The sequence below is a fragment of the Malurus melanocephalus genome, unplaced genomic scaffold, assembly GCF_030028575.1.
Source record: "Malurus melanocephalus ecotype Western Australia unplaced genomic scaffold, MMel_1.1 scaffold_193, whole genome shotgun sequence".
NCBI lineage: Eukaryota > Metazoa > Chordata > Aves > Passeriformes > Maluridae > Malurus > Malurus melanocephalus.
Genome location: NW_026623425.1, coordinates 661,726 through 684,503, shown reverse-complemented (window position 1 = coordinate 684,503; position 22,778 = coordinate 661,726). Strand labels below are relative to the sequence as shown.

At 57.5% G+C, this 22,778-nt stretch overlaps 4 protein-coding genes across 7 annotated transcripts in view; all 4 read left to right on the top strand.

Moving 5' to 3' along the window:
* Positions 1 to 11,797, top strand: part of DTX2 (deltex E3 ubiquitin ligase 2) — a 34,655-nt gene extending 22,858 nt beyond the window's left edge. For 2 of the 3 annotated variants that reach the window (XM_057373320.1, XM_057373321.1), the window contains exons 5-10: positions 2,375 to 2,506; positions 9,252 to 9,322; positions 9,910 to 10,068; positions 10,154 to 10,315; positions 10,945 to 11,034; positions 11,156 to 11,797. In XM_057373320.1, the coding sequence (XP_057229303.1) occupies positions 2,375 to 2,506; positions 9,252 to 9,322; positions 9,910 to 10,068; positions 10,154 to 10,315; positions 10,945 to 11,034; positions 11,156 to 11,380 (839 nt within the window). In that variant the 3' untranslated portion in view covers positions 11,381 to 11,797. The remainder of the gene's footprint in view (positions 1 to 2,374; positions 2,507 to 9,251; positions 9,323 to 9,909; positions 10,069 to 10,153; positions 10,316 to 10,944; positions 11,035 to 11,155) is intronic. The other variant, XM_057373324.1, reaches the window with a different exon arrangement.
* A 3,077-nt stretch (positions 11,798 to 14,874) lies between these two features.
* On the top strand, positions 14,875 to 15,669 carry LOC130577776 (uroplakin-3b-like). Its single transcript, XM_057373364.1, has 2 exons — positions 14,875 to 15,052; positions 15,132 to 15,669. The coding sequence occupies exons 1-2, from the start codon at positions 14,935 to 14,937 to the stop codon at positions 15,362 to 15,364; spliced, it is 351 nt and encodes a 116-aa protein (XP_057229347.1). The 5' UTR covers positions 14,875 to 14,934; the 3' UTR covers positions 15,365 to 15,669.
* Positions 15,670 to 16,696: 1,027 nt separating this feature from the next.
* LOC130577765 (uroplakin-3b-like protein 1) lies at positions 16,697 to 20,064 on the top strand. 2 transcript variants are annotated; one of them, XM_057373352.1, is made up of 6 exons: positions 16,697 to 16,842; positions 17,405 to 17,551; positions 17,639 to 17,870; positions 17,961 to 18,037; positions 18,352 to 18,481; positions 19,797 to 20,064. In XM_057373352.1, the coding sequence occupies exons 1-6, from the start codon at positions 16,797 to 16,799 to the stop codon at positions 19,885 to 19,887; spliced, it is 723 nt and encodes a 240-aa protein (XP_057229335.1). In that variant the 5' UTR covers positions 16,697 to 16,796; the 3' UTR covers positions 19,888 to 20,064. The 2 variants fall into 2 exon arrangements, with proteins under 2 accessions (XP_057229335.1, XP_057229334.1); XM_057373351.1 differs by lacking the exon at positions 19,797 to 20,064 and adding an exon at positions 18,614 to 18,875 and having other exon boundaries at positions 16,708 to 16,842.
* A 995-nt stretch (positions 20,065 to 21,059) lies between these two features.
* Positions 21,060 to 22,778, top strand: part of LOC130577778 (ras GTPase-activating protein 4-like) — a 10,423-nt gene continuing 8,704 nt past the window's right edge. The window contains exon 1 of the mRNA XM_057373366.1: positions 21,060 to 21,164. Coding sequence (XP_057229349.1) covers positions 21,100 to 21,164 — 65 coding nt within the window. The 5' untranslated portion in view covers positions 21,060 to 21,099. The remainder of the gene's footprint in view (positions 21,165 to 22,778) is intronic.

Sequence of the window (22,778 nt, the reverse complement as noted above, 5' to 3'; positions counted from 1 at the left end):
TTTTTTTTTTTTTTTTTTTTTTCTGGGCTCTGCATGCTAATGTTAGCAAGACAGTATTGATCTCTTCAGAAGAATGCATTAATTTTGCATTTGCCTATCAGTCAGCTGTGCGTGGGTGGTGATAATCCCTGTTAGTCTTTGGACTCGCTTTTCAAATGTCAGTCTGTGCCATCAGTGCTATTGCACTGCTTAGAAACAGCTTTTTTACAGACAACTTTCCTGTTCCTTTCCTGCACCAGTTCTAGGAATAGTATTTTGCAGTCTCAGTGGGGTCAGACTGAGATGATTTCCCCAGTTGTGGTGAGAGAACTTGCCTGTCTCTCGAGAATAGTGCTCCTCCAGCTCCTCTAATCAGAGCAAGTTGCTGCTGCTCTTCTTGGAATACCTCTGACTGTTCTCTGTTGGAAGGGAAAGGACCTGAGAGGTGCAGGGATCAGCCTCGGTACTGCTGCTGGGCTTCAGGTGCTCAGCTGTACTCACTGAAAAAAAATGTAGTTTTTGTTCTGGGGACATTTAAGSTCTTCCTTAAGGCTCCCTGGGAGTAGTGGACTGCTGGCTTTGACAGGGGTTGAGAGCTTGCCATAGGTTTGTGGCCTCTAGTTAGGACTTAAAGGGKGTTATTTTGATGGTGAGATTTTGGKATCTGGTGAGCTCTCCTCAGCTGGTGCTGTAGGTAGGGCAGGGGGTACTAACCCAGTCTTTGTATGCTGGGAGATCCTCCTCTGGCTCTGCAGCTCCTGGGAGACCTCTAGATCTCAGATCTAGATCCACTTTGAGGGTGATCCATGGCTGCCTGGTCCCTTGTTCCATTTGAACGTGCATTTCACCATCCCTTGGGCAGCCTGGCCTTGTGGTCAGCCCATCTTTTCCAAAACTTCTTGAGTAACCCTGGGGAAACTCCTTTCTCCTTCTGTGCCTCTCTCCCTGAATTGTGAAACCCCTTCTGACTGTCTTTTGGCCCTTTGGTGGGAAATGTTTTAGTAAAAACATTTAACTTTGAGTACCAGTAAAGGAGTTGAACAGCTTCTGGAATATTTGTTGTGCTCAGACCTCAGGAAAAGGGGGAACAAATTGTGGTCAGCTCTGTGTAGGAGTAGTTCTGCTTGTGGGGTCCTGACACAGGCTCTGCACAGGGGTTTTGTAGTCACAGGACACAAGTACTTGACTGGTTGCATGTTTAAGGCAGAAAATAGTTTTACCATTTGCACACAAAGCTGATGCTTCCCATCAGAACACGAGTTTTCAGTCGTGTGTGGGCAAGGTGCCTCATTTTTGTCCTGAACAAACATGCTCTAGAATCTTCCTTTCCCCACACGGCTGAATAGAGGTTTGCAAAAATAAAATGCTTGGAAATCTCAGCTTTGGCCATGCATTACTGAGCGGGAATGTCTGTAGCATTGGGATGTGGCTTGTGYGGTCTGCTCTCAGAGGGGATTTCTGGGGAAATGCTGGCCTTGAGGTTTTCTGCTGTAGATTTGCAACTAGAAGCATTTTTTCTTAGTTCTGRTGCTGGCTGTTGCAGGTGGGAAGTTGCTATTGGGAAAGCAAAAGCAGGTGTTCTCTTGGATGTAAGTGTGAGAGCAGTACCTTGGAAATGTTATGATTTATAACCAGCCTGGATTTCACAGGCAGACATCATCTCAGATCAGCATGATGAGTCCTGTAGCTTCCTGTGTGCCAATTTTACCTTCAGGGAATGGCTGTCCTTTTTAATGATTCATTAGTTTTATCAAACTGCATCTCATGGATACAGCTGGCTGGGATGRGGGAGGATGAGCATTGCATTGCTGCTGGGAGTGCGAGGGAAAAGCAGAGTGCCAGGGAGGAGTGGGTGTGGGGTGAGTGGGGGGATTGTGTGGGGCAGCTYCTGCCCTGGTGTTTGAAGGCAGCTCAGCTGCACCCTGGGGACTGGTTCAGTGTGACACTCTTGGAATGAGCAGCTTTATGGGGGAGCAGCTGAGCAGGACTTTTAGGGGTTGTGGATGATGCCCTTCAATCTTTCAGGGCTGCTTCCAGAGCTCTGGTCAGTGGGAGAATTCCACACCAGTGCCTCAGGAGCCCTAAAGCCCAAAGGGGAAGGTTCTATTCACACAGCAGCACAGAGGGTCACAGGCAAAACATGTACCCACATTTTCCTCCCTTAATTTGCTGCCTGGGCTTCTCCCTCTGAAAACCTCCAGATCCTCTCCTTGTGCTGACTCCAACCAACCCTGTTACCTCTCAGACGTTTTATGCCCTCAGAACAAAGGGCTTGGGTTTTATTTTATTTCACTTTATTTTATTTTTATTTTCTTTGAAAGGTTAAAGTTTTTTTTTTAATGAATGTGTTTCCCCATTGTTTCCTTCCTGCATGTTGACCTTGTACCCACTGTAGGCATGACAGCTATTCTGATGTCAGCCGCCGGACTGCCCGTGCACCTCACCCGTGTGCCGCAAGCTGCCAGCACCCATAAGGCCACTAAAAAACACARCTCAGTTAAGGAGGGGAGGAAAGTGTCCAAGAAAGGTAGTTCCTGCTCAAACTCTGATATTTGCTTCCATCTCCTTCTCTTTATCTCTCTGCCCCCCTCTTTTCCTCTTGTCTCTCCCTCCCCACCTTCTTGGCTCTTCTGGTTTGATTGACGATGTTCGTCCCAGCGAGGGGAGGAGCAGGACACGTCTCCCCTGACCTGCAGCGTCTCTGACAGGCTGTAAAATAAGATGGTAAGGCAGGTGGGGTCCTGTGGTAGGTCTGCTTGTTTCCACACAAAATGAAAGCTGGAACAGCTCCGCTCTCTGTGCGTGTCAGATTCCACCAGCGACCCCTATGATCCTGCTACACCCTCTTGAGGAAGCCCTGGCTGTCCACATGCCACAACTTTCTGAGTTGTTGGTGGGACAAGTCTGAKAGCTGAGGGACCATTAAGAAGAACATCAAATCCATATGTGCTCTGCAGAGAAGATTTGCTTGTGAGCCATATTTGTCATGATTGAGTCATGGGATGACAAGGATCTCCCAGACAAGCAGGCTCCTGAGTCACGCAGGGCTTTCTAGGTCAAATTGCAGAGGATTTGTTGTCTCCACCTCAGTCTGGGGTGGAAGGGAGTGGAGTGGAGCACTCTCAGGTGGATGTGCCCTGGCAGAAAGGGATGGGTTGCCTCAGTTCTCCTGCTGAGCTGAGCCAGCTTCAGGGGCTTAATTTCTCCTCTTCATATCTCACTGGCACCCCTCACCTTTGCAGAGCCTGTGGGGTCCCAGTTTAGAGCTTGGATCCCATCCATGTGTAGCAGCCCTGGGACTCTGCAGGGGTAGGTGTGAATCCAGCCTGGTGTAGCTGTGAAGGTTGTTTGCCAACCCTGGTAYAGGGGTGTCAACCACCCCCAAACCTACAGTGTGTCCTCCTTTGGATAAGCCAGGTGGGGACTGGAGATGTTCAACACAGATGTTTACATTTAAGAAAAGAGTTCCAGAGGTGGAGTGGAAGCGGCACCTGCCTCTCTGGCGAATTTGCTGGTACCTTTTTCTTTCTCCTTGTAGTCCATGAAGTTCAAAGCTGTCTAAAAGAGGCAGGAAAGAAAATAGAAATTAAATGAGGAGGGAGGTAGTTTGTGGAAATGCGTTATGGAGAGAGCTGTGAGAAGGAGTGAGAAAGCAAATGTGGAGTAGGATGTGTGATRGAGGGGGAGGAGAAAGCAGGGGCGGCAGGAGAAGCAGCGAAGAACAGGAGGAGCAAAGGAAAATGGGAGGTGAAGAAGAARAGCTGAGCAGAGGTGGGTGGCAGAGGTGCTTGATGAGGATCCTGCTCTGTGGAGCCAGCTGGCAAGGTGGTGGGGTTGTGTGGCTCCTGGTGCTTCACTCCTGGCATGGGCAGCATCCATGCAGCCCTCCAGGGGCAGGGATGAGGGCTGGGTGGTGGGGATGCCCTGGAAACAGTGCCAGAAGGGAGCTGTGTTGRGGCCAGGCCCTCCCACAGAGGCACWGGCTTGCCCYTGTCACTGGAGGAGCCCAAAACAAYGATGGCCAGGCCTGCACTGGTGTTGGTCACCCGCTGTTAGTTTGTGACATGAAACCTCCGTGGCACTGAGGGGRTGCAGGTACAAACAGCCAGAATGCTGTAAGGGTGGGATCTTGACAAGAGGACGTGTCTTGTGACTTCAGAGCCGGGTGGGGAGAGCAGCAATGCAGAGCATGGGAAGGAGAATGGGGAGGACAGGATGTGGGCTGGGAGGTGAAAGCAGCACAAGTCACCTTGAGTGTTCAYTAAATGTCCGCTGGCTGTAGCTGTGCACCACATCAGCATCACTTCTTCCAGTTCCTCAGCGCCAGCTCAGCCCCAGGGCAGGCTGTCACCTCCCTGCCAGCTCAGCAATGCCATCTGCTGGGGCTGAGACACCTCCGCAGGAGCAGAGAGGGGACACCAACAGGGAGAATAGAATGGGAAAGGTGTGTCAAGCATCTCCTTTTCCCATCTAGCATGGTAGGATTTGCCCCAGCTATCCTCATTGTGCCCAGGATGTGCTGCAGAGGAGACTGCCAGGTCAGTCCTTTCCGCCACTGACCCATGAGAAGGGGAACGTTTCAGTGGTTTAGGTTATTAAAATATCCCCCCTGGYGTTTCAGAAAGCAGGATTCTTCTTGGTGAGGGCTGGGATACCAGTCCTGTGGATTGCCTCACTCCTGGKGTGCACAGGATGCTCAGTTCCTTCTAGGAGCAAGCTGTGTTTGTACAACACCCCTCAGGGCTTAGGAACATTGTTCTGCAGTGCAGGTACTGAGCCTGACTTTTGGCCAGACTGTTCTCTTTCCCTTCACAGGCCCTAAAGCTGCCAACAGAGAAGGGCTTTTTTTGTGCCCTGAATTTCTGCATCGTGTGTTCTTTCCCACATCCCTTTAGGATTTTCCATCACAGAGAACTCAAGCAAGAGCTCTGTATCCAGGAGCAGACCCAGCATTGCACTAACTACAACCAGCAAGTGGTGGGTGCAGTGTGCCCCTCCTGAGCCCATTCTCTCTCCTTCCTGCTGCTGCCAGCCCTGGTCCCACACGGGGACTGATGGAGTTGCAGCTGGCTTGRTGAGTGGCTGGGCTGTGTTAAACAGAGGCGCTAATTAGTCAGGACTCGTTAGTGTTGTTGCTGCTCTGGCAGGAATGTCTCTGGCACAGCCGGGTGCTGCAGGGCTCAGGGAAGTCGTAGTCTCCAGGCAGGCTCTGAGCTCTCCATGCTGGCACAAAGCCTGGCAGCCTCTGCCATCCTGATGGGTCGGCGCTGCCTCAGGATGTTGCAGCCGCTGCCTCGTGCCAGCATCKCTGGCTGGAACCTGACTGCTGTCAGGGAGGGAGGAATGCTGGTCCTGCTCCCTCCAAGTGCTGCTTGTGCATGGAGCAGGCCACTACAGGGCTCTCCAGCCTTTCCAAGGACCTCCAGGGACTGCTTGGGTCTGCTGTGTCACTCGTTGCCCACTTCCACCTGGCCAGGAGGTTTCCTTGCACACCCATCCTCCCTGGGGTGAGCAGTCACTGCAGGTGCTGCAGTGAGGAGGGAGAGGAGCACATCCTTGCCATCCATCTGCAGCTGGATCTACAGACTGTGCCAGTACCTATGGGATGGGTGGGACTGGGGAACCCCTTGGATTTGGGGAATCCCACTGTTCCCATGGRGAGCTGTCTGCCAGAAGGAGACAGRCTGCAAAAAACAGGAATACTCTGACTAGAGYAACCTGGTCACTGGATTACCCTGCWGAAATCCTGAATAYGGARAAATCTGTAGACACACAGGCCCCTCCTGAACATGGAGCAGAGGTGATGGGAGCTTTGTGACTGTCCATGACAATAACTAGGAACAACCAGTGTCTGGTCTGCAGAGGGTATCAAAAAGTCTGCTGGAAACCATATGGTTTGTTTTGGGATACAGACAGAGATGTTACTGCTTGCAAGCRTTTGGTTGCCGAGTAAGGATTCAAAACACATCTGTTAAATGTTGCCCATGGAAAGGCCTTGCTGCAGCAAGSAGCTTATTATCTACAGGGAGGAAGGGGAAGCATTAAAAACAATTTGATATTCCTCTCTTTGTAAATGAAAGAATGGTAAACATTCTTTGGCATCCTGGATAAGTCCGTAGCACAGTGCTTGGCCAGCTGGTGACAAACGGCACTGGTCAATTCTTCCAGTCCATTTTCAATCCACTATTGAATCCAGAAAACTCTGGGGATTGAACAGGCTTTGATGGTCCCAGGGGAGGGCTAGAACAAAGATTTGGAGGCAAACACTTTTATGGAGTAAACAATCCTGTAAGGAAGTGATTCACATGCTGGAGCAYACATGGCTCGTGCCATGGTCCCAGCTGCCTCCAGGCTCCCCCTGTGCTGCTGGGACRTGGCCAGCCAGACGTGCTCAATTGCCCAAGGAAGAGCCTCTCTTCAGAGCAAAGGAAGGCCATGTGGGCTTTGCTATCCTTGCTGAAACAGTTCTTCAGCATCAAAAGGCTTCTCTGCGACTGGGCTTTCAAATCATTGCAGCTKGGGATGGATTTTTCTAAAGCATCAGGGCTGCCTGACCATTTCTCTCTCCAAGCAGCCTTTGTGGCTGTAAATGCATTAGTGCATTGTCACAGCAGTGACAGGGACAGATTGAAGATGCCACAGTGCAAATCCATCAGGCATGGGTTTCCTCAGGGTAGCTGAGGGCTGCATCAACTTCTGCCTCTTTGGTTCCCCCAGCTCCATCCTAATGCCATCTGTTGAGGTGGTGTAATGCCCAAAAKCCCAAATGCTTTCCTGTCTTGCTCTTACCCAGCTCTGCACCAKAATTTTTGTTCTCCTTTCGTTGATTGCATTTGAATGAGCCTGGCCAGTTCTTGGGTAAGTTATCTCTTTGTTCCTTGGAGCTGCTCCAGAGAAGCGAAGTCACGAGGGGCTCTGCACAAGGAACATCCCCACCACCCTGAGCAAGGTGAACTGCTCTAAAGCTGCTCAGATCTGCTGTGCAGGTGGGAGCAGGTGAGCTGGGGCTTTCTGCCAAGTGCTGGGCAGGTGTKGTGGCTGGTGTAACACACCCTCTCTGCTCCCTTCCCTCGCTGTCTTCACCTTGGCTGTGCATCTTTTTGGCTTTGCTTCCTCCAGCCCAAAGCCAGAGGAGACAAGAAGGTCACCTCAGAAAGAGCCACCTGGGAAATGCAGGTTGGGTGGAGAAGGACTTGGTGGTCTGTCAGGCAGCACAGGATCCTCAGGGATGAGAACTCGGTGGTCATCATGCAGGTGGGTGGAGTTAGGGTTGGCAACAGCTCACAGAGTCCTTCCTAAAACCTGTGGAGCAGRAGAAGCTGAAGCCTCCATCTCCTGTAGGGCCATGAAGGTCTCCAGAGCCTGGTTCCTGGTATCCCACATGTGTAAAGTGCCACCCTGTGTTTGGCAGCCTGGAGAAGGGACATCACAGAATGYCTGGCTAGAGGGTTTCAGGCACAGTAAGCTGGTACAGCTCAGGCTGATCACATCCCCTTCAGACTCWCTCCTAGCACTTGATCTGCTGCCTCAAGCAAGGTCCCAGCAGAGAATTCCTGGACCTGATTGTYTCAGGAGCCACATTCCCTGTGAGACCTGGTGATGAGGCCTTGAAGCAGCTCTTGGCACTGCTGAGCCCTTGGCCTCAGAGATAGAAGTCTGAGGCTTGCCCAGGCTCCTCCCTGTTTCCTGCTCTTGTGGCAGTTCTTGGAAATGCTTTTCCAGGGGGATTTTGGCCCCTGAAGTGGAAAACACCTGCTTCTGTTTTGTTCTTTGGCTTAATGCTTAACCCTGTTGCCACCTTCTGGCTTGGGATCTCCAGAGACTGATCSTCACAGCCCTGCTCTGCCTGAGGAGTCTGGCAGTTCTCCTGCCTGTCACTGGCACTTGGATCCCTTCACCTCCTGGGCCTCTTCTTCTTGCTGTGTGCTCAGCCATCCCTTCTCCTGCTACCACWGCCAGCAGTCAAGTTGTGTTTCAGGATGGCCAGGAATCCCCTTCTGAAAATAACTCCTCTTAATGACTGTGTTTTCATTTAGCAGAATCCAGCTGTCAGTCCATTTGTCTTCTTAGATAAAGGATCTTGGTGCTCTGCCTTGCTCTCTTCCATGGTGTTCTAGGGAATGAGGGGCTTCTACCTCACAGAGGATCTGTGCCATCCAGGCCTTTGCCTATTCAGCAGCACCAGGATAGAAATTGGAGAAGGAAGAGCTGTGCTTTGGCCAGCCTGTTTGTCAGCACTGCTTTCTCCTGATGTCCCCCAGAAATGGATTCAGGAAGGAAGGATGAGATTCCCCCAAACAAAGTGACTGATCCCTCTTCTGCTTCTTGCTAGATGGAGTCATAACATCACTTGTGCAAATGTTTCCTCTCCCAGGCTGGTGGAAAATCCTGGCAGTTTCTGTGGCAGGCCTGATGWCTGGTGAGGAGCTCCTCTGCTCTCACCCAGGGCCAGGTGCCATGTGGAGGTTTTAGATGCTCCCTGCCTTAAGCCAAGTGTGCTGGGCAGCTCCAGGAGGATGGGCTGGGAGTTGAGGTGACACTAATTTGCTCTGGGTGTTGTGTGATGTTTGTTACTTCACCCCATAATGCCTCCAAGGACTGGGCTGCTCAGGTGTCTGTGTTTGGGTGGATGGGACCAGGGATTATATTGRGGAAAATGCAAAATTATTGTGTTGTGATGCAAATAGGGGACATGTTAAAAGCTTGTTGTTTCATATACCTGGTGACTTGCACTGTCTTGCTAGGTAAGAGTGTATGGGAGCTCAGGAGAAAGGCCACTGTTTAATGTTAAAAACATGGAGTTCATTCTGCTGTATTCAAAACAGGGCCTGAAGCTCAGTGTTTACTCTGTCTGCTGGTTGGGCACCAGCTGGGGTGATGTGGGAATGCCTTTTTTTTTCTCTTTTGACTACGCAGACTGTGATCCTCTATCCCATCTAGACCATTGAGTTTGATCCCAGCTGGCTGCTGGTGTGCACAAAAGTCCAGCTGGGACTTGTGGTGTCACTTGGGGTGTGTGAGGAGAGCTGGAACACACCAGCTACAGGCAGACCTGTGGCACTCACTGCCCCAGTGGGAGCCATTGCTGAAATCAAAGCATTTGMGGGGCTTGTAGGGATCCAATGGAGCGGCCTCTTTTCCTCCTCTAAGCCTGACCTTTCTCCTTGGCATCCTGGCCAGTGACCTGCTTGCCTCCCTTCTCTCCAGCTCACCTTGCACGTGCCTGCTGCACCACACAGTGTCTGACTTCTCTCTCATCTCTCCTTGTGCAGCCACACCCACAGAGCCAGAATTAGTGGTGAAGAAGTACCTGGAAGAGCTGAAGGGCCCTCCTGCTGATGAGGTAAGAGGGCAGTGAARCAACTCCAGCTTGCCCAGTTCACTGGGGTGCCAAGGAAACCACAGCAATACCCAAGGACAATCCTTCCTTGGGTGTCCCYTGTGGTACATAGTGCTGCTTGCAGTGGCACTGTTGCCATGAGGTGGAGAGTCCTCAGCACTGCCTGAACTCCACATGTGACAACAGGTGACTTGTCCTCATCWGAGGACTGTGGTGGAGGCACAGTGTGGATAGAATAGCTCATCCTGACAGTGCCTCCCCATTTCCTTTGGAGGAGGGGAAGGAAGGAGTTTGGTTTTGGTCTCAGTGCTCARAAGTCGAAACTAGAGATCAAACCCTGCACTGGAGCTGCTTTGCAGAGAAGCAGGATGTAACCATTCTCTTCCTTCTGACTGATGACAGCTCTCCACCTCCTGGACAACTCAGGAAGTGGAGTGGGGTGATACCAGCCAGATAAGGAAACCTGTCTCTGTCCTTAAACCTCAAAGGGAGGGATTAAAGCTGGGGGCAAATCTGTCTGAAGCATCTCCTTGATGGCATCCTTGGTGTGTCAGTCCTGTGCTCACACCAGCTGTTGGTTTCTCCTCCAGGACTGCATGATCTGCATGGAGAAGCTGTCCTCCCCGTCGGGCTACAGCGACACGTGCCAGTCCAGCACCATCAGGCCAGAGGCAGTKGGTCGCCTGAGAAACTGCCAGCACTCCTTCCACATGCTCTGCATGCTGGCCATGTACTCCAACGGGAACAAGGTACCGAGCTGGCTCACCCTCACCAGGCCCCTGTGTGCAGGTGGCTGGGCTGTGGAGCTCTGATGTGCCTTTTGTCCCCTGGCAGGATGGCAGTTTGCAGTGTCCCTCCTGTAAAACCATCTACGGAGAGAAAACCGGTACCCAGCCCAAAGGGAAGATGGAGATCTCCACTTTCCCCCAGTCCCTCCCGGGACACAAGGACTGTGGGACAATCCGGATTGTGTATCACATCAGCAGGGGCATCCAGGTGAGTGCCCAGCACAGTGGCAAACAGCACAAGCTGTGGGAGCCTCCCAGAWAAGTCCTGGGGTCCAGTGCAGTACCTGCTGGCAGCCCTTTGCTGAGCAGCCTGTGGTGCCTGRAGTCAGCAGCTGCCCTGGCTGTTCTTCAATATGTGAGGGTCTGCTTCATCAGAGCCCTTCCTGAGCAGCCCAGCTGTTCACCTGCAGTACAGACTGACACCTGCCTGAAGCAGGGATAGATTGCCCATGCTCACAAGGTGGGGAAAACCCAAAATCTGGTTGCACAGCCCACACTGGTTTCACTGATGGCAGTGAACTTCCAAAGGTTTGAGCTGTGTGGTCTTTGGAGGGTGTTATCAGACATGGAAAAAGCTATGGTTTGGGGCCGTATTCCACCAGAATTTAAGTAGATTTTGGATTTGGCTTTGTATCCCAGCATGAGGCTGCACTTAGAGGATCTGTGACACTCATATGTCCCATAAGAACAAGTACCTTGTACCCATCAGCAATACCTCGCTGCCTTTCCTTGGAAGAGCTGGTTTGAGATGGGCCTGTGTCAGATCCTGCTGCTGAAGGATTGTCCAAGTTTCATGAAAATGGATGTTTTTCTGACAATCTGTCTCATCTCTTGCAGGGTCCCGAGCACCCCAACCCTGGGATGCCGTACACGGCCAGAGGCTTTCCTCGCTATTGTTACCTACCAGACAATGAGAAGGGCAGAAAGGTGAGGTATCACACCCTGATAATATCACCCTTCTTGGGTTGTCAAGCTCCTGGCAAGCTGCATTCATGGCACAAATGTCTGAGCTGCTACTCCTAGCTTTGGTTTTCCTTTCYTCTGCCAGGTCCTGGAGCTGCTGAAGGTGGCCTGGAAGAGACGCCTGATTTTCACGGTGGGCACTTCCAACACCACCGGCGAGAGCAACACGGTGGTGTGGAAYGAGATCCACCACAAGACTGAGATGGACTCAAACCTGAGTGGCCATGGCTACCCTGACCCCAACTACCTGGACAATGTGCTGGCAGAGCTGGCTGCCCAGGGTGTCACTGAGGACTGTCTGGGCCAGTGAGCCCCAGGGGCCACCTAGTGCACTTATTCCTGATGCCTTAAGTTCCTGTGTCTGACCACCCGTCACACTGAGCAATAACAGTTCTGTGGGAGCCCTGCCCGCTCTTCAGATTTTTTTGGGGGGAGGAGGGAAGGATATTTTTGTAGAAGCTGTGCTTGTGTCTCGGGGTGGGATTGATGGCTGCAGCCAGGAGCAGCTGGGATGGGAGTCCTGAGGTGGCAGATCCCCTGGGGAAGGCAGGACCTTCCTTTGGTAATGCCTGKGGACAGGATGGGAGAGGAGAGTGCTTCCCATAAACCATTGGAAGCCAAGCAAGGTCCTCCTTTTGGGACATGCTCCCTGCCTGAGGCACCTCTTGCCTCCCTCCTGCCTTGTATGTCTGCTCAGTCCCAATAAACTCTTCATTCCCACAGCAAATCCCTGCTCTGCCTTCCTGCTGCCTTGGGGCTTGGGGTGCCTCCCCCTCAGAGATTCTGGGGCACCAGCCTGCTCCATGGAGCCGTGGACCCTCAATCCAGCCAGGAGGGAGGAGGGAAAGCTCAGCCCTGCTGGAGGACAAACATCTCAATAGAGGTATGAGGCTGGTCCCAGGAAGCTTGGTTCCAGCCTGTCAGTGCTTTGGCCACTGGAATTTGGTGGCCAAAATGCCAGCAGAGGTGACCTGTCAGTGTCCTGTGGGAAGTTGTAGCCCCCTGCTCTTGCTGTGAGCTGCCAGCCCCATTCATCCCAAAGATGAGCAGCAGAACCTGTCTCTCTCTCCCCTTCTCTCAGGTGAAATGGCAGCAGTTGGGTGAAGGCTCTGCAGGGAGGAGCTGCCATGCTTTGTGCTGCTGCTTGCAGGGATGCTGATGCCACCAGCTGGTGACAGTCACCTTCCTCCCAGCAGCAGTGGTGGCYAGCCAGGTGCCAGCAGCAGTGCTCTGCTTGGGAGCACATTCCTGCTCTGGGTGCTAGCCCCAGATGGGATATTGCCCCAGTCCTGGTGGCTTTGCTGTGCATTGTCCCCAGACTGCTTGTCACCTGSGAGTTGATGTCCTTTGAAGAGCTCTTTCTGGCTCTTCGCCTCCTTGTGGCCACCAGACCCAGCTGCACATTAAATCCATCCAATCCATCCCTTTGGCACTGGTGCCATCTGCCATTTMACCTCCTTCCTGGGAAATCTGGGAYGTGGCTGGGCTTTGTGACAGCTYTRCYTTGGCATCCTCCTGTGACCAGCACATCCTGGACCAGCTGAGGAACACTTTGCTTCCTGTCATACCAGGATAAAAATTAAAATTTTTTCTGAGCCATCAAGGGCTGGAACTTTCCCCAGTGTCCATCTTGTGCTTGCAGGATCCTGGTACCCTCTTCAGGTTCAAGGGGGAAACCCCTCAAACAKCCTGATAAATCTGGGAGTGCTGCAGGAACAGCAGCTCCTTGGGAGCTGCAGTGACATGTCTGTGTCGCTGAGCTTTTCACAACTGGCCTCTGCTCCTCTCCCACCCTGCTTGCGAAAGGCAGAGGTTTTGAGTTCAAACCTCAGCTTTGAATCCCCGGATCATGTTGTCCCAGCAATCAAAGCAGTGAATTGAAGCAAAAATTGAAGCAGGGTTCACTCAGCCCTCTAMAGAGCAAGAATTTCCTGCTGAGTTTGGCCCAAGGCATCTCCASCAGCTGCTCCTGGGTGTGAATCAGCTGGAGCCTCCCTCAATCTGGGCTGGTCCAGGGCAGGGGCACTGGGCTGTGGTGAGCCAGCCAAGCTCAGCACCTCATCCCTGACTGCTCTGGCTTTGGCAGGGGGATCTGCTGGGTGGAAGGGAGCAGAGCCAGGTGCTCAGGCAGKGAGATGCTTTGAAAGGTGGGATGAAAGCATAACCACGGTGCCTGATGGAGCCAGGMGGGGACAGAGCCCCAGTTAAATGCTTACCATGCTCCCAGATGCGTTTGACAAAAAGCTTTGTGTCCCCCATCCCCATCTGGAGCCCTAGCGAGAGGAGAGGGGGGTGTCTCTCCCAGCCCCCTGCGGTGATGGCTCATCTGCCACAGGGTGGTTATTMTTAGCCCAGCCTTGACCCCGCAGCTATGCTGGGTACCGGCAGCTGAAACTGTGACTCACAGTCCCCCTGCGTCACCCCCTCTGCGTCACCCACCCTGCCCTCACCTCGCTGGTGGCACCTTGCCGGCCGGGGAGCACCGGAGAGAGGGCTGGGGGGCAGGTGTGGGGCCCCAGGGCCGGTGTTGCTGGCTGGGACTGGGGAATAGGGCAGGGATGAGGAGGACGAGGGACGGCGGCTGCAGCTGCGCCTGTTTTTCCCCTCTGCAGCTGGACGGTTGTAATCTTTGAATGCCCCATTTCCACTTAATCTGAAGGCGCGGTCCCGGCCCCTTGGGAAGGGGGGGAAATCTCCTCCCACGCAGGAGTGGGCAGCCGCTCCCCTTGGTAAACACGGGAGAAGGAGCGCTCCAGCCCCTCTGCGGGGGGAGCAGCCGAGGGGAGCGGCAGAGAGGGGCTCCCGAGCCGCGGGGCAACTCCCGCTCCAGGGCAATGTCCCCGAGCCCCTCCCAAGGGCTTGGAGGGGGGACAGAGGGGGAAATGCCAGTGTGGGGTGGCCCCAGTGCTGAAAATGCTTCCGCACTGCCGAGGCTGGGTGGGACCGTTCACCTGAACACTGGGATTTGGGTGAGTTCGGGTGTGATGCTCCTTGGCGCTTCCCTGCCCGCGGGGCAGGGCTGGCTGCGCCCGAACCAGTTGGGCACGGGCTCACCCCTGGCTCCGAGGGCCTGGTGGGCACAAAGCACCCGCAGGGAGTCGGGTCTTGGTGGGGCAAGTGGGGGTCCAGGGCGACTTACCTGAGTGCCCCCACATTGCCACCAGACTGACTCCTGCCACTGGAGTGGCACCTCATGGCAGCAGGCATCCTGGAACAAGGCCCCAGTGCCCCGTCTGTGCCTCAGTTTACCCTTTCTCGTCACAGGCTTGTGCCCTGATTCCTAGCAGGTGCCTCGGGGTCCTGCAGGACGGTTCCCTGGGGTTTTGGGACCAGCCCGGGATGCTCAGTTGTTCCACACTGCCCGCAGGGTCTGGCTGGGCCGGCAGAGCCGGTGCAGGAATGCGGGGCTGGGAGGGTCCGGCTCCTCAGGACAGGCGGTCCCTGCTGCCGGGGCACTGGGGAGAGTTCGTCCCCTCGGCAGTGGGACGGGGTGAGCGGAGCAGGACAGCACGTCCAGCACCAGCAGGACGACGCCATGAAGCTGCTGTGGGTGCTGCTGGCGCTGGCTGGGACGGGCRCAGCCGCGGACCTGGGTGACTCCCTGGGGGACAGGATGGGGGGGACGGGAGAATGGAAGGGCTGTGAGGTGTTTGTGCCAGGGAGGGGTTCTGGGGCTGGGCTTGGCTGGGGGGTCCCCAYACCAGTGCTGTYCCCTGGTGCTGGMRCSCTGTGAGACTCCCCTGTGCCAACAMTGGTGTGGGTGTGGGCTGGRGTCAGGCACTCTCTGAGCGGTGCAGAGCAAGGGTCCCCTCGCTCACTGCCCACTCCCCAGCCCAGCTGCCCTACGTGCCCCAYGTGTCCCCCATGGCACTGCTGGGCAAGGTCACTGCCACCACCTTCGCGCTGGAGAGGCCCCGCTGCATCTTTGACGGCCACGCCGATGCCTCCGACGCCATTTGGCTGGCGGTGGCTTTTGCCAACGGTGAGCACTCGCTGCTTCGACCCGTCACCCCCATGGCAGGGGACATGGGRGACCCTCACCTGCCATCTGTGCCGTGCAGCATCAGCCACCTTCAGAAATCCCCAGTCCCGCGCYGATGTGCCCCCGTACAAGCAGCTGCCCACTGCCCGCTCCTACATGACGCTGGAGACAGCAGCAGCCGCGTATTCCTGCTCCTCCTGCTCGGCACCGAGCCCGCCCGTCCTGCGGGTCGGGAGTGACACGGCGTGCAGGGACCAGGGCAGACAGGACCCCTGCAATGGGCCCCTGCCCTCCCCGGGACCCTACAGGTAAGGCCAGAGCCCCCAAACCCCAGCTGGGGTGACCCGTCACCAGGACATGCTCGTCCCCCTGGTATCACCCCCGCGCCCGCTGCAGGGTGAAGTTCCTGCTGATGGGCTGCCGCGGCCCCAAGGCGGAGACGCGGTGGTCCGACCCCATCCTCCTGCGCACAGGTACTCGTGGCACTGCCACCCCCCTGCGGGTCCCCCTCACCTGCCCGGGTGGGGTGCTGGCATGTGGCACAGCATCAGCCCTGTGCCATCACCCCAAAACCTGTGGGGAGAAGTGATCCCCGATCCTGTCACCAGCCCCAAACCTTCCTGTCCCCTCACACCATCCCTGAGCCCCCCATGTCACCCCATATCCCCCATCCTGCCTCCTTCCAGCTGTCAGCCCCAGCACCATCGACCCCGCGCCCGCTCGTATTGGCAGTGACGTGGTTGTCATCGCCTCCATCCTGGCCAGCCTGGGGGCCGCGCTGGCCACCGCCGTGCTCGGAGCCCTGGGGTACGGGGAGCTGCTGGGGTGGGAGTGTCTGCAGGGACACAGAACCCCCTAACTTGTCAATCCCATCAGCAAAGTAATAGAGATTCTTGTAACATTGAAAAAGGTTTTTTATTCTTAAATTGGAGGTTTGCTGGAGTTTGCAGGTGTAAGAGCCCCCTGGGGATGGTCAGTGCAGGGGGTCCACAGAGCCCTGCGGGCAGAGCTTGATGCCTCTGCTTTTCTGTCCCTGCAGTGTCAAGGTGTGGGGCTTCCTACGCCACCAGGATTTGGGGACCGACGCTTTCACCCGCAGATCCTACCGGACCCACCACATCYCCCCAACCTTACCCCATCCCCTGCMSCCCAGCTGCGGGTGTAGCCCCCCAGGGCTGTGCCGCTCTGCCCCCCAACMCCCTGCTCCGTGTCAGACAATTATGGAACAGTTTGGGTTGGAAGGAACCATAAAGACCACTTCGTTTGAASCCCCCTGCCATGGGCAGGAACACCTTCCGCTGGGCATAAAGCGTCCTGTCAAGTAAAAYCTGATTTTACATCTGTGACTGCCTCCTCCTGGTCCTCGGCTACGCAGGGTGGGACCTGTGAAGATGGGGGACCTCAAAAGCCACGWGGGGCGCTGGTTTGGTGGCACTTGGTGTCAGGGTGGGGGGCACATGCTGTCACGGGYGGGGTGTGTGGGAGGCACCGGGGTGTCCCTGTGTGCCCATTGCCCGGGTGAGAGCTGCCACCCACCCGTGCCACAAGCACAGCGGTTCTCAGCACGCCTCGCCGGCGGGCGCTCAAACATAACAAACGCTGCCGGGGAAACGAGCCCAACCTGTTTGCCACGGGGCTGCGGCCGCTGCAGGAATGTGGGCGGTTGGTGACCACAGGCGGGTCCCACGGGGACGCGGAGCCCGAGCACCCGCACTCCCGCCCTCGGCACCGAAGCGCCCGCACCATGCTCCCGCTGCTCCTCCTGCTCCTGCCCGTGGCCCACGGCATAGGTGAGTCCATCGACGCCATCGGGATGGACTCGGCATTCCCTTGGCACTGCGGGGATCCCCGRGGCGCAGGCACCCGGACGCCTTTGAGCCTGGAGGTGTAGGGCAGCTGATGCCCACCCTGTTCTGGATCCTGTTCTGGGGGCCACCTCTGGGGGTGTCTGGKGTCACTGATTTTGGTTGCCAGGCACAGTGTGGGTTACTCTGGAGGTCCCCATTGGGGTCCAGCAGGACACCCCTGAGCCTGAAGGCGTAGGGCAGCKGGTGCCCCCCTATTCTGGGAGCCACCCCCTGTGTCCCTGGCRTCATCAACCTGGGTCCTCTGGGAGTCCTGCACTGGTGTTTTCCCCTCCCCGGGTGGGATCATGGGGTGTCTTTGCTTCCTCTTTTCATGAAAGGCRTATCCGAGCCCTACTCGGGGGGTGGGAGRGGAGCGGGRGCCCYACTGCCGGGATCCCAGGGTTCAGCTCCCTCCTGTCCCTGTCCCCACCCCGAACCCCGGCACCGCGGGGCTGCAGCGGGGAATCCGCACCCTCTGCCGCACTCCCTTGGCTTCTCACCGCAGTGGAGCTGCCGTACAAACCAGTCCTGACAAAGACCCCCGCGCTGGAGGGGCAGACGACCGCCTCCACCTTCGTGCTGGATCAGCCCCGCTGTGTSTTCGAGGGGTACAACAATGCCGACATCTGGCTGGTGGTGACCCTGGACGAGGGTAGGCGGGAACAGCCCAGGGCAGGGCGTGTGCAGGGGTCCCTGTGACCCCCCCGATCCCTCCTCACCCCCATCCCCACTCCTACAGCCAAATCCGCTTTCAACTACACCGCGAGGCCGGGGACTTCCGARACCGCATTCCAGGGCTTCCCTGGTAACGTGTCTGCCTACATGACCCTCAATGCCACCCTGGCCAACTACCCGTGCCCCAAACCCTCCGGGGACATCACGGTTCTGCGCGTCGGCAGCGAGACCAGCTGCGCCGGGGACAAGGCGAGACCCACCTGCAATGGCCCCCTGCCCGGCCCCGGGCCCTACCGGTGAGCCTGTTCGTGGGGACCTGTCCCTCTCGAGGGCTGCCGCCAGCCCCCGGCTCACGGCACCGTGGCCAACCTCCCTTCCCATCCCAGGGTGAAGTTCCTCGCCCTGGAGGGCTCTGAGCCCGTGGCTGTGACCCAGTGGTCGGACCCCATCCCGCTGAGGAAAGGTACCGCTGCCGGGGTGCTCGTCCTGTCCCCGCACCCATCCCGCGTCTGTCAGGGGGGGCAGGATTTGGGGTGATTCTGAGGGATGTGGGGTGGTCCCAGGGCGCTGAATGCTGAGCAATGGCCGTTTGGAGTGAGGGCTCCTGTGAACAGCTGGGGAAACTGAGGCAGGGCTGTGCCGMGGGTCTCGCTCGGGTAGGATGGCAGCGTGTGATGGCACGTTGKGCCGGCACACACGAACACACCGTCACCCCCTGAGCCACGCCAGGGCGYGCATTTCTGCATCCTGCTCCCTCTCCTCCTGCTCTCTCCCCAGCCAAAGAACTCAGCAGCATCCCCACGACGGGCAACGGGTACAGCGCCGGCATGATCGCCATCACCACCATCCTCTCCATCCTCTTCGCCATCCTCCTGGCCGCACTGCTGGCCATGGCCATCTTCTGGGGGTGAGTGCCACCGCCAGGTCCCACCCAGGAGCCGCGATGGGCGCTGGGCACGCGGGACCGGCGTCAGAAGGTGACGCCGTCATCCCTTGGTCCCCACCCTCATCCCTCACCCCGCCTTCCCTCCCTCCCCAGCTCGGACTCCTGCAGCGGCAGCAGCACCTTCAGCAAGCCGGAGTCGGTGACGGTGCGGCGGTACAACACCCACCACGTCTATGACCAGCCGGCCGCCCGGCTCTGAGCCCCCGCCGCCCCTCCCCACCGCCCCCCGTGCGGGTGGCAATGTCACCGCCACCGTTCCATCCCTGTCACCGCCGCCCTGGGGACGCGGCCCGAGCTGTCCCCCGGGACGGGGCGATGGAGCGGGATATTAAAGGCTTTTCCGCATGCTTTGTGCCCAGCCTGTGCCTCTTGTTTGTGACTTCTCGGTGCCTCCCGCAGCCTCTTGGAAAGCCCCGTCCCTGTGCCMCATCCCCGGGTGGGAGAGTGCTGCCGCACGGGGCAGGATGCGGCCAGGGATGATCTGGAGTGGGAGACGTGTTGTCACAGCCASCTGGGGCATCGGTGCCACCTGTGCCCACTTCAAACGGGAAAAGTCCCCTGGGGTGCAGAGCGGCGAGGGGAGCCTGACACCCCAGCCCTGATGCTGGGATGAGGGGCACTGAAACACCCCGTGACAGGGACTGTGGGTGTAGGGAGATGTTTCTCCAATCCCATTGTTATCCTACAATGCTTTCTCCCTGACCAAGCCCAGAGGAAGGGCTCCCTCACCCAGAGCTGCCCCARTCCTTCCCGGGTGGTTCTGGGGTTCCCGTGAGAGCCATGAGACCCCAAGAAGGGACTGGCACCCTGGAGTGTCCCTGATCCCGATCTGGGGGATGTGGGGGCTGATCCTGCACCAGGAGTTGTCCCTTATCCTGACTTGGGGGATGTGGGAGCTGATCCTGCACTCGGGACTGTCCCTGATCCCGATCTAAGGGATTTGGGGGCTGATCATTGCGCCAGGGGCTGTCCCTGATCCCGATTTGTGGGATGTGGGGGCTGATTCTGCACGGGTGGGGAGTGGGCTGGGGAGGGGAGGGAAGCTGATCCTGTATTAGTGGCTGGAAGGGACCGGATCCATCATTCCTGATCCTACACGGGGGTGTGGGTCTATGATGCCACTCTCAGGCATGTGGGTGGCCTGATCCCGCAGCCCGGGCAGGATGAGACCCCGCTGGAGCTGCAGAGAAGCCCCTTTTGGGTGGGATCAGGGCAGGTGTGTGTGTACCTATAGACACCATACACAAGCATCTAAAGGCCCGTTTTTCCCCCGCAGGCGCCACGCCAAGGGCAGCATCACATTCGCCCCCCGGCCCGGTCACAGCGCCCTTTCGGGGTGTCCTTGTGCCGCCTGGGAGGGGTGCTAGCACTGCCCCCCCGCTGCCGGAGCCGCCTCCGTGGAGCCCGGCCAAGAGAAATCAAGCAAATCCAGCGATTAACTCGTGCCGAGATCAGCGAGGGAGCAGCGCAGGGATGGTTCCATCCGGCAAACGCGGGTCCCCTCCGCCCTACAGCCCGTGCCCCGAAATAAAACAGCCGCTTCACTTGCAAAGCAGCATCGAATGTTGTGGGGAGGGGTGTGTCACCTGCCACGCGTGCGCTGCTGGCGGTGGGACATGTGGCCACGACCCCTGTGAGCTGACACACGGGGAGGCTCGCGGGATGGTGGCAGGGACTGACTGCACCTTGTCCCCTTGCTGTCCCCCTGTGCGGGGGAGGCAAAGGGGCAGCGCTGTAGGAACAGAGCAGCGTGTTCCCAGCGTGTCCCTGCAGTGTCCCCATAGYGTCCCCGCGGAGAAAATGCCAAGGACCATCTTGGCCGGCACAACCCTGAGCTCTGGGCGCCGGCCGAGTCCTCGAGCCCAGGTGGGTGTCCCACTGAGGGGGGTTCCCCGTCCCCCCGCCGGTATTTAGAGCACCAAGCCCCCAGAAATGCCCACTGTCCCTCGGGAGTGCTGCAGCCAGGAGGGASAATACTTTAAAAACAAAAAGAGAGATTAAAAATCAAGCAAACGGTAAGGTTTTGGGGTGCAGGGCAGCGCGGAGCGGCCGATGCTGCAGCCCCCCAGGTTCGTGGGGGGCGCGGAAGGGTCCGGTGTGGGTTTGGCCCAACCCAAGCGGGAGCCGGGCTGGGCGGGCCGGGGCTGCACCGCCCTGGAGCTGCGGGCGGTGCCGGGCGCTGAGGGGACAGAAGGGACAGAGGGGACCGAGGGGACAGAGGGGACAGAGGGGAGCGAGCGGGGGCACCGGCGGGACCCCGGCAGCGCGGGGAGCCTGGCCCCGCCCACCCCGTACAAGCCACGCCCACCAGGCACAAGCCACTCCCACCAAGCACAAGCCACGCCCCTTACGCCGCTCGGGCCCCACCCCCTGGCCGACAGCCGATAAAATMAACCAATGGGCGCCGCGGATGGGCGCTAGGCCACGCCTCTTGCCRCGCCCCCTCGCGCTGATTGGCGGGCGCCGGCGCCGGTCCGCACATGGGCGCTGTGCGCGGGTCCGCGGGTTCGAGGCCGCGCTCGGCCCCGTTTGGCTCCGCTCGCCTCGGCTCCCTCCGCTCCGCTGCTCGCCACACAGACATGGCCCGGCGCAGCGCCCTCTCCATCCGCATCGTGGAGGGTCGGAACCTGCCCGCCAAGGACATGTGAGYACCCCCGTGGGGACCGGGAAGGGTTTAGGGCGGGGACATCCAGGAGGGACTCCGCTCATTCCCAGGAGTGCTGCGGGGTGTCCCCCCAACAGGTCTCTTTTGGAGACACCACCCTCAGGGTGCCTTTGGAGGGTTCCCTCTGCTTTGGGGACTTGTCCAGAATGGTTTGGACCCCTCCAGCAGTGTATGTGATTTAGGGGTTCACCCCAGGGTGGCTTTGGGATCCGCTTTTGGGGTATCATGCCTTGGGGTGTTCCCTCCTTTGGCTTTGGAGTCGTCTTGCATTGGGAGTTTCCCCCGGTGGCTTTTGGGTCTCSCCCAGCAGTGTGTTTACTTTGGGGGATCCCTTCAGGGTAGATTTGGGGTATCCCTCCAGTAGTGCATGCACTTTGGGGGATCTCCATAGGGTGGCTTTGGAATAATCTCCCTTGCTTTGGGGCTCCCTCTAGTATGGCTTTGTGATTGCCTTGTTTTGGGGGTTCCCCCGGCGTGGCTTTGGGATCCCCCTTGCTCTGGGTTCCCTTCAGGATATCTTTGTTGTGTGAGCCCCCATCTCCCTCAGGAGGTCTGTGATTCCGCCCCGATTCGGGGAAACCCTCCGGGATAGGGTTGAGGATTCCCCCAGGAGCACCCCTGGGATGTCCCCAGGAGTACTTTGGGTTCCCCAAGCAGTGCTCCCACAGGGCAGGGCTGTCCCCACCACCCCGGGACCCTCGCAGGGACCCCCGAACGTGCAGCAGGACCCGGTACATCCATTCCCAAAGGAGCAGGGGCTGCCCCAGTGCTGTGTTCCCAGTCGCCGCTCCGTTCCCAGCCCTGGCTCCATCCCCACCTGGCTGAGATCCGGGGGGCAGCCCTTGGGTCGGGATTTCCCTCCCAGAAAATCCCGGTTTTATCCTCATGGCTCCTATGGGGTGGGRTGTGGGGACAGCAGCGGGGTGGGATGTGGGGACAGCAGCSGGGTGGGATGTGGGGACAGCAGCGGGGTGCCCCCAGCTCCCTCCAAGGCAGCTGAGGAGCGCCCGGCAGCCGGAAAACCAGAAAAAATCCCTGCAGCCGTCATGGAAAAAGAGGATAAACAAGGAAAGAAACATGACTTTTTTTTTTTTTTTTTTTTTTTTTTTTTTTTTTTTTTTTTTTTTTTTTTTTTTTTTTTGTTTTTATTCTTTTTTTAAATCCCGTGTGTCAGGGCCTGATTTTTAAATCCCTTGGCACAACTCTCCGCCGGAGATTGACCCAGCACGGGCAGGCTCTGGGTTTGGGGAGGCTCTGGATTTTTGGGAGAGCCGGGAAGCCGCCGTGCCACAGCKCCTGGAGCGGAGCTTTCCGGACCGGTGGCTTTGGGACGTGGCGCTGGGCTGGGACGGCGGGGAGGGAGGGAAACCCGAGCGCGACCTTGTCCGTGTCTGGCCCCGGCCCCCTCCCCGCTGCCCGGCGGCTCAGGGGATCCGGTTCCCTGCCCTGGCACGGCTTTTGGGATTGCTGGYTTCCTCCTGGGAATTCCCTCCGCGGGGTGTCCCGGCTGCATGGGCGGCTCAGACCCTGCTGGCAACAGCCAGGGGTGATGGAGCACCCCCAAATCCCCGTGGGGAACCCTCAGATCCCACA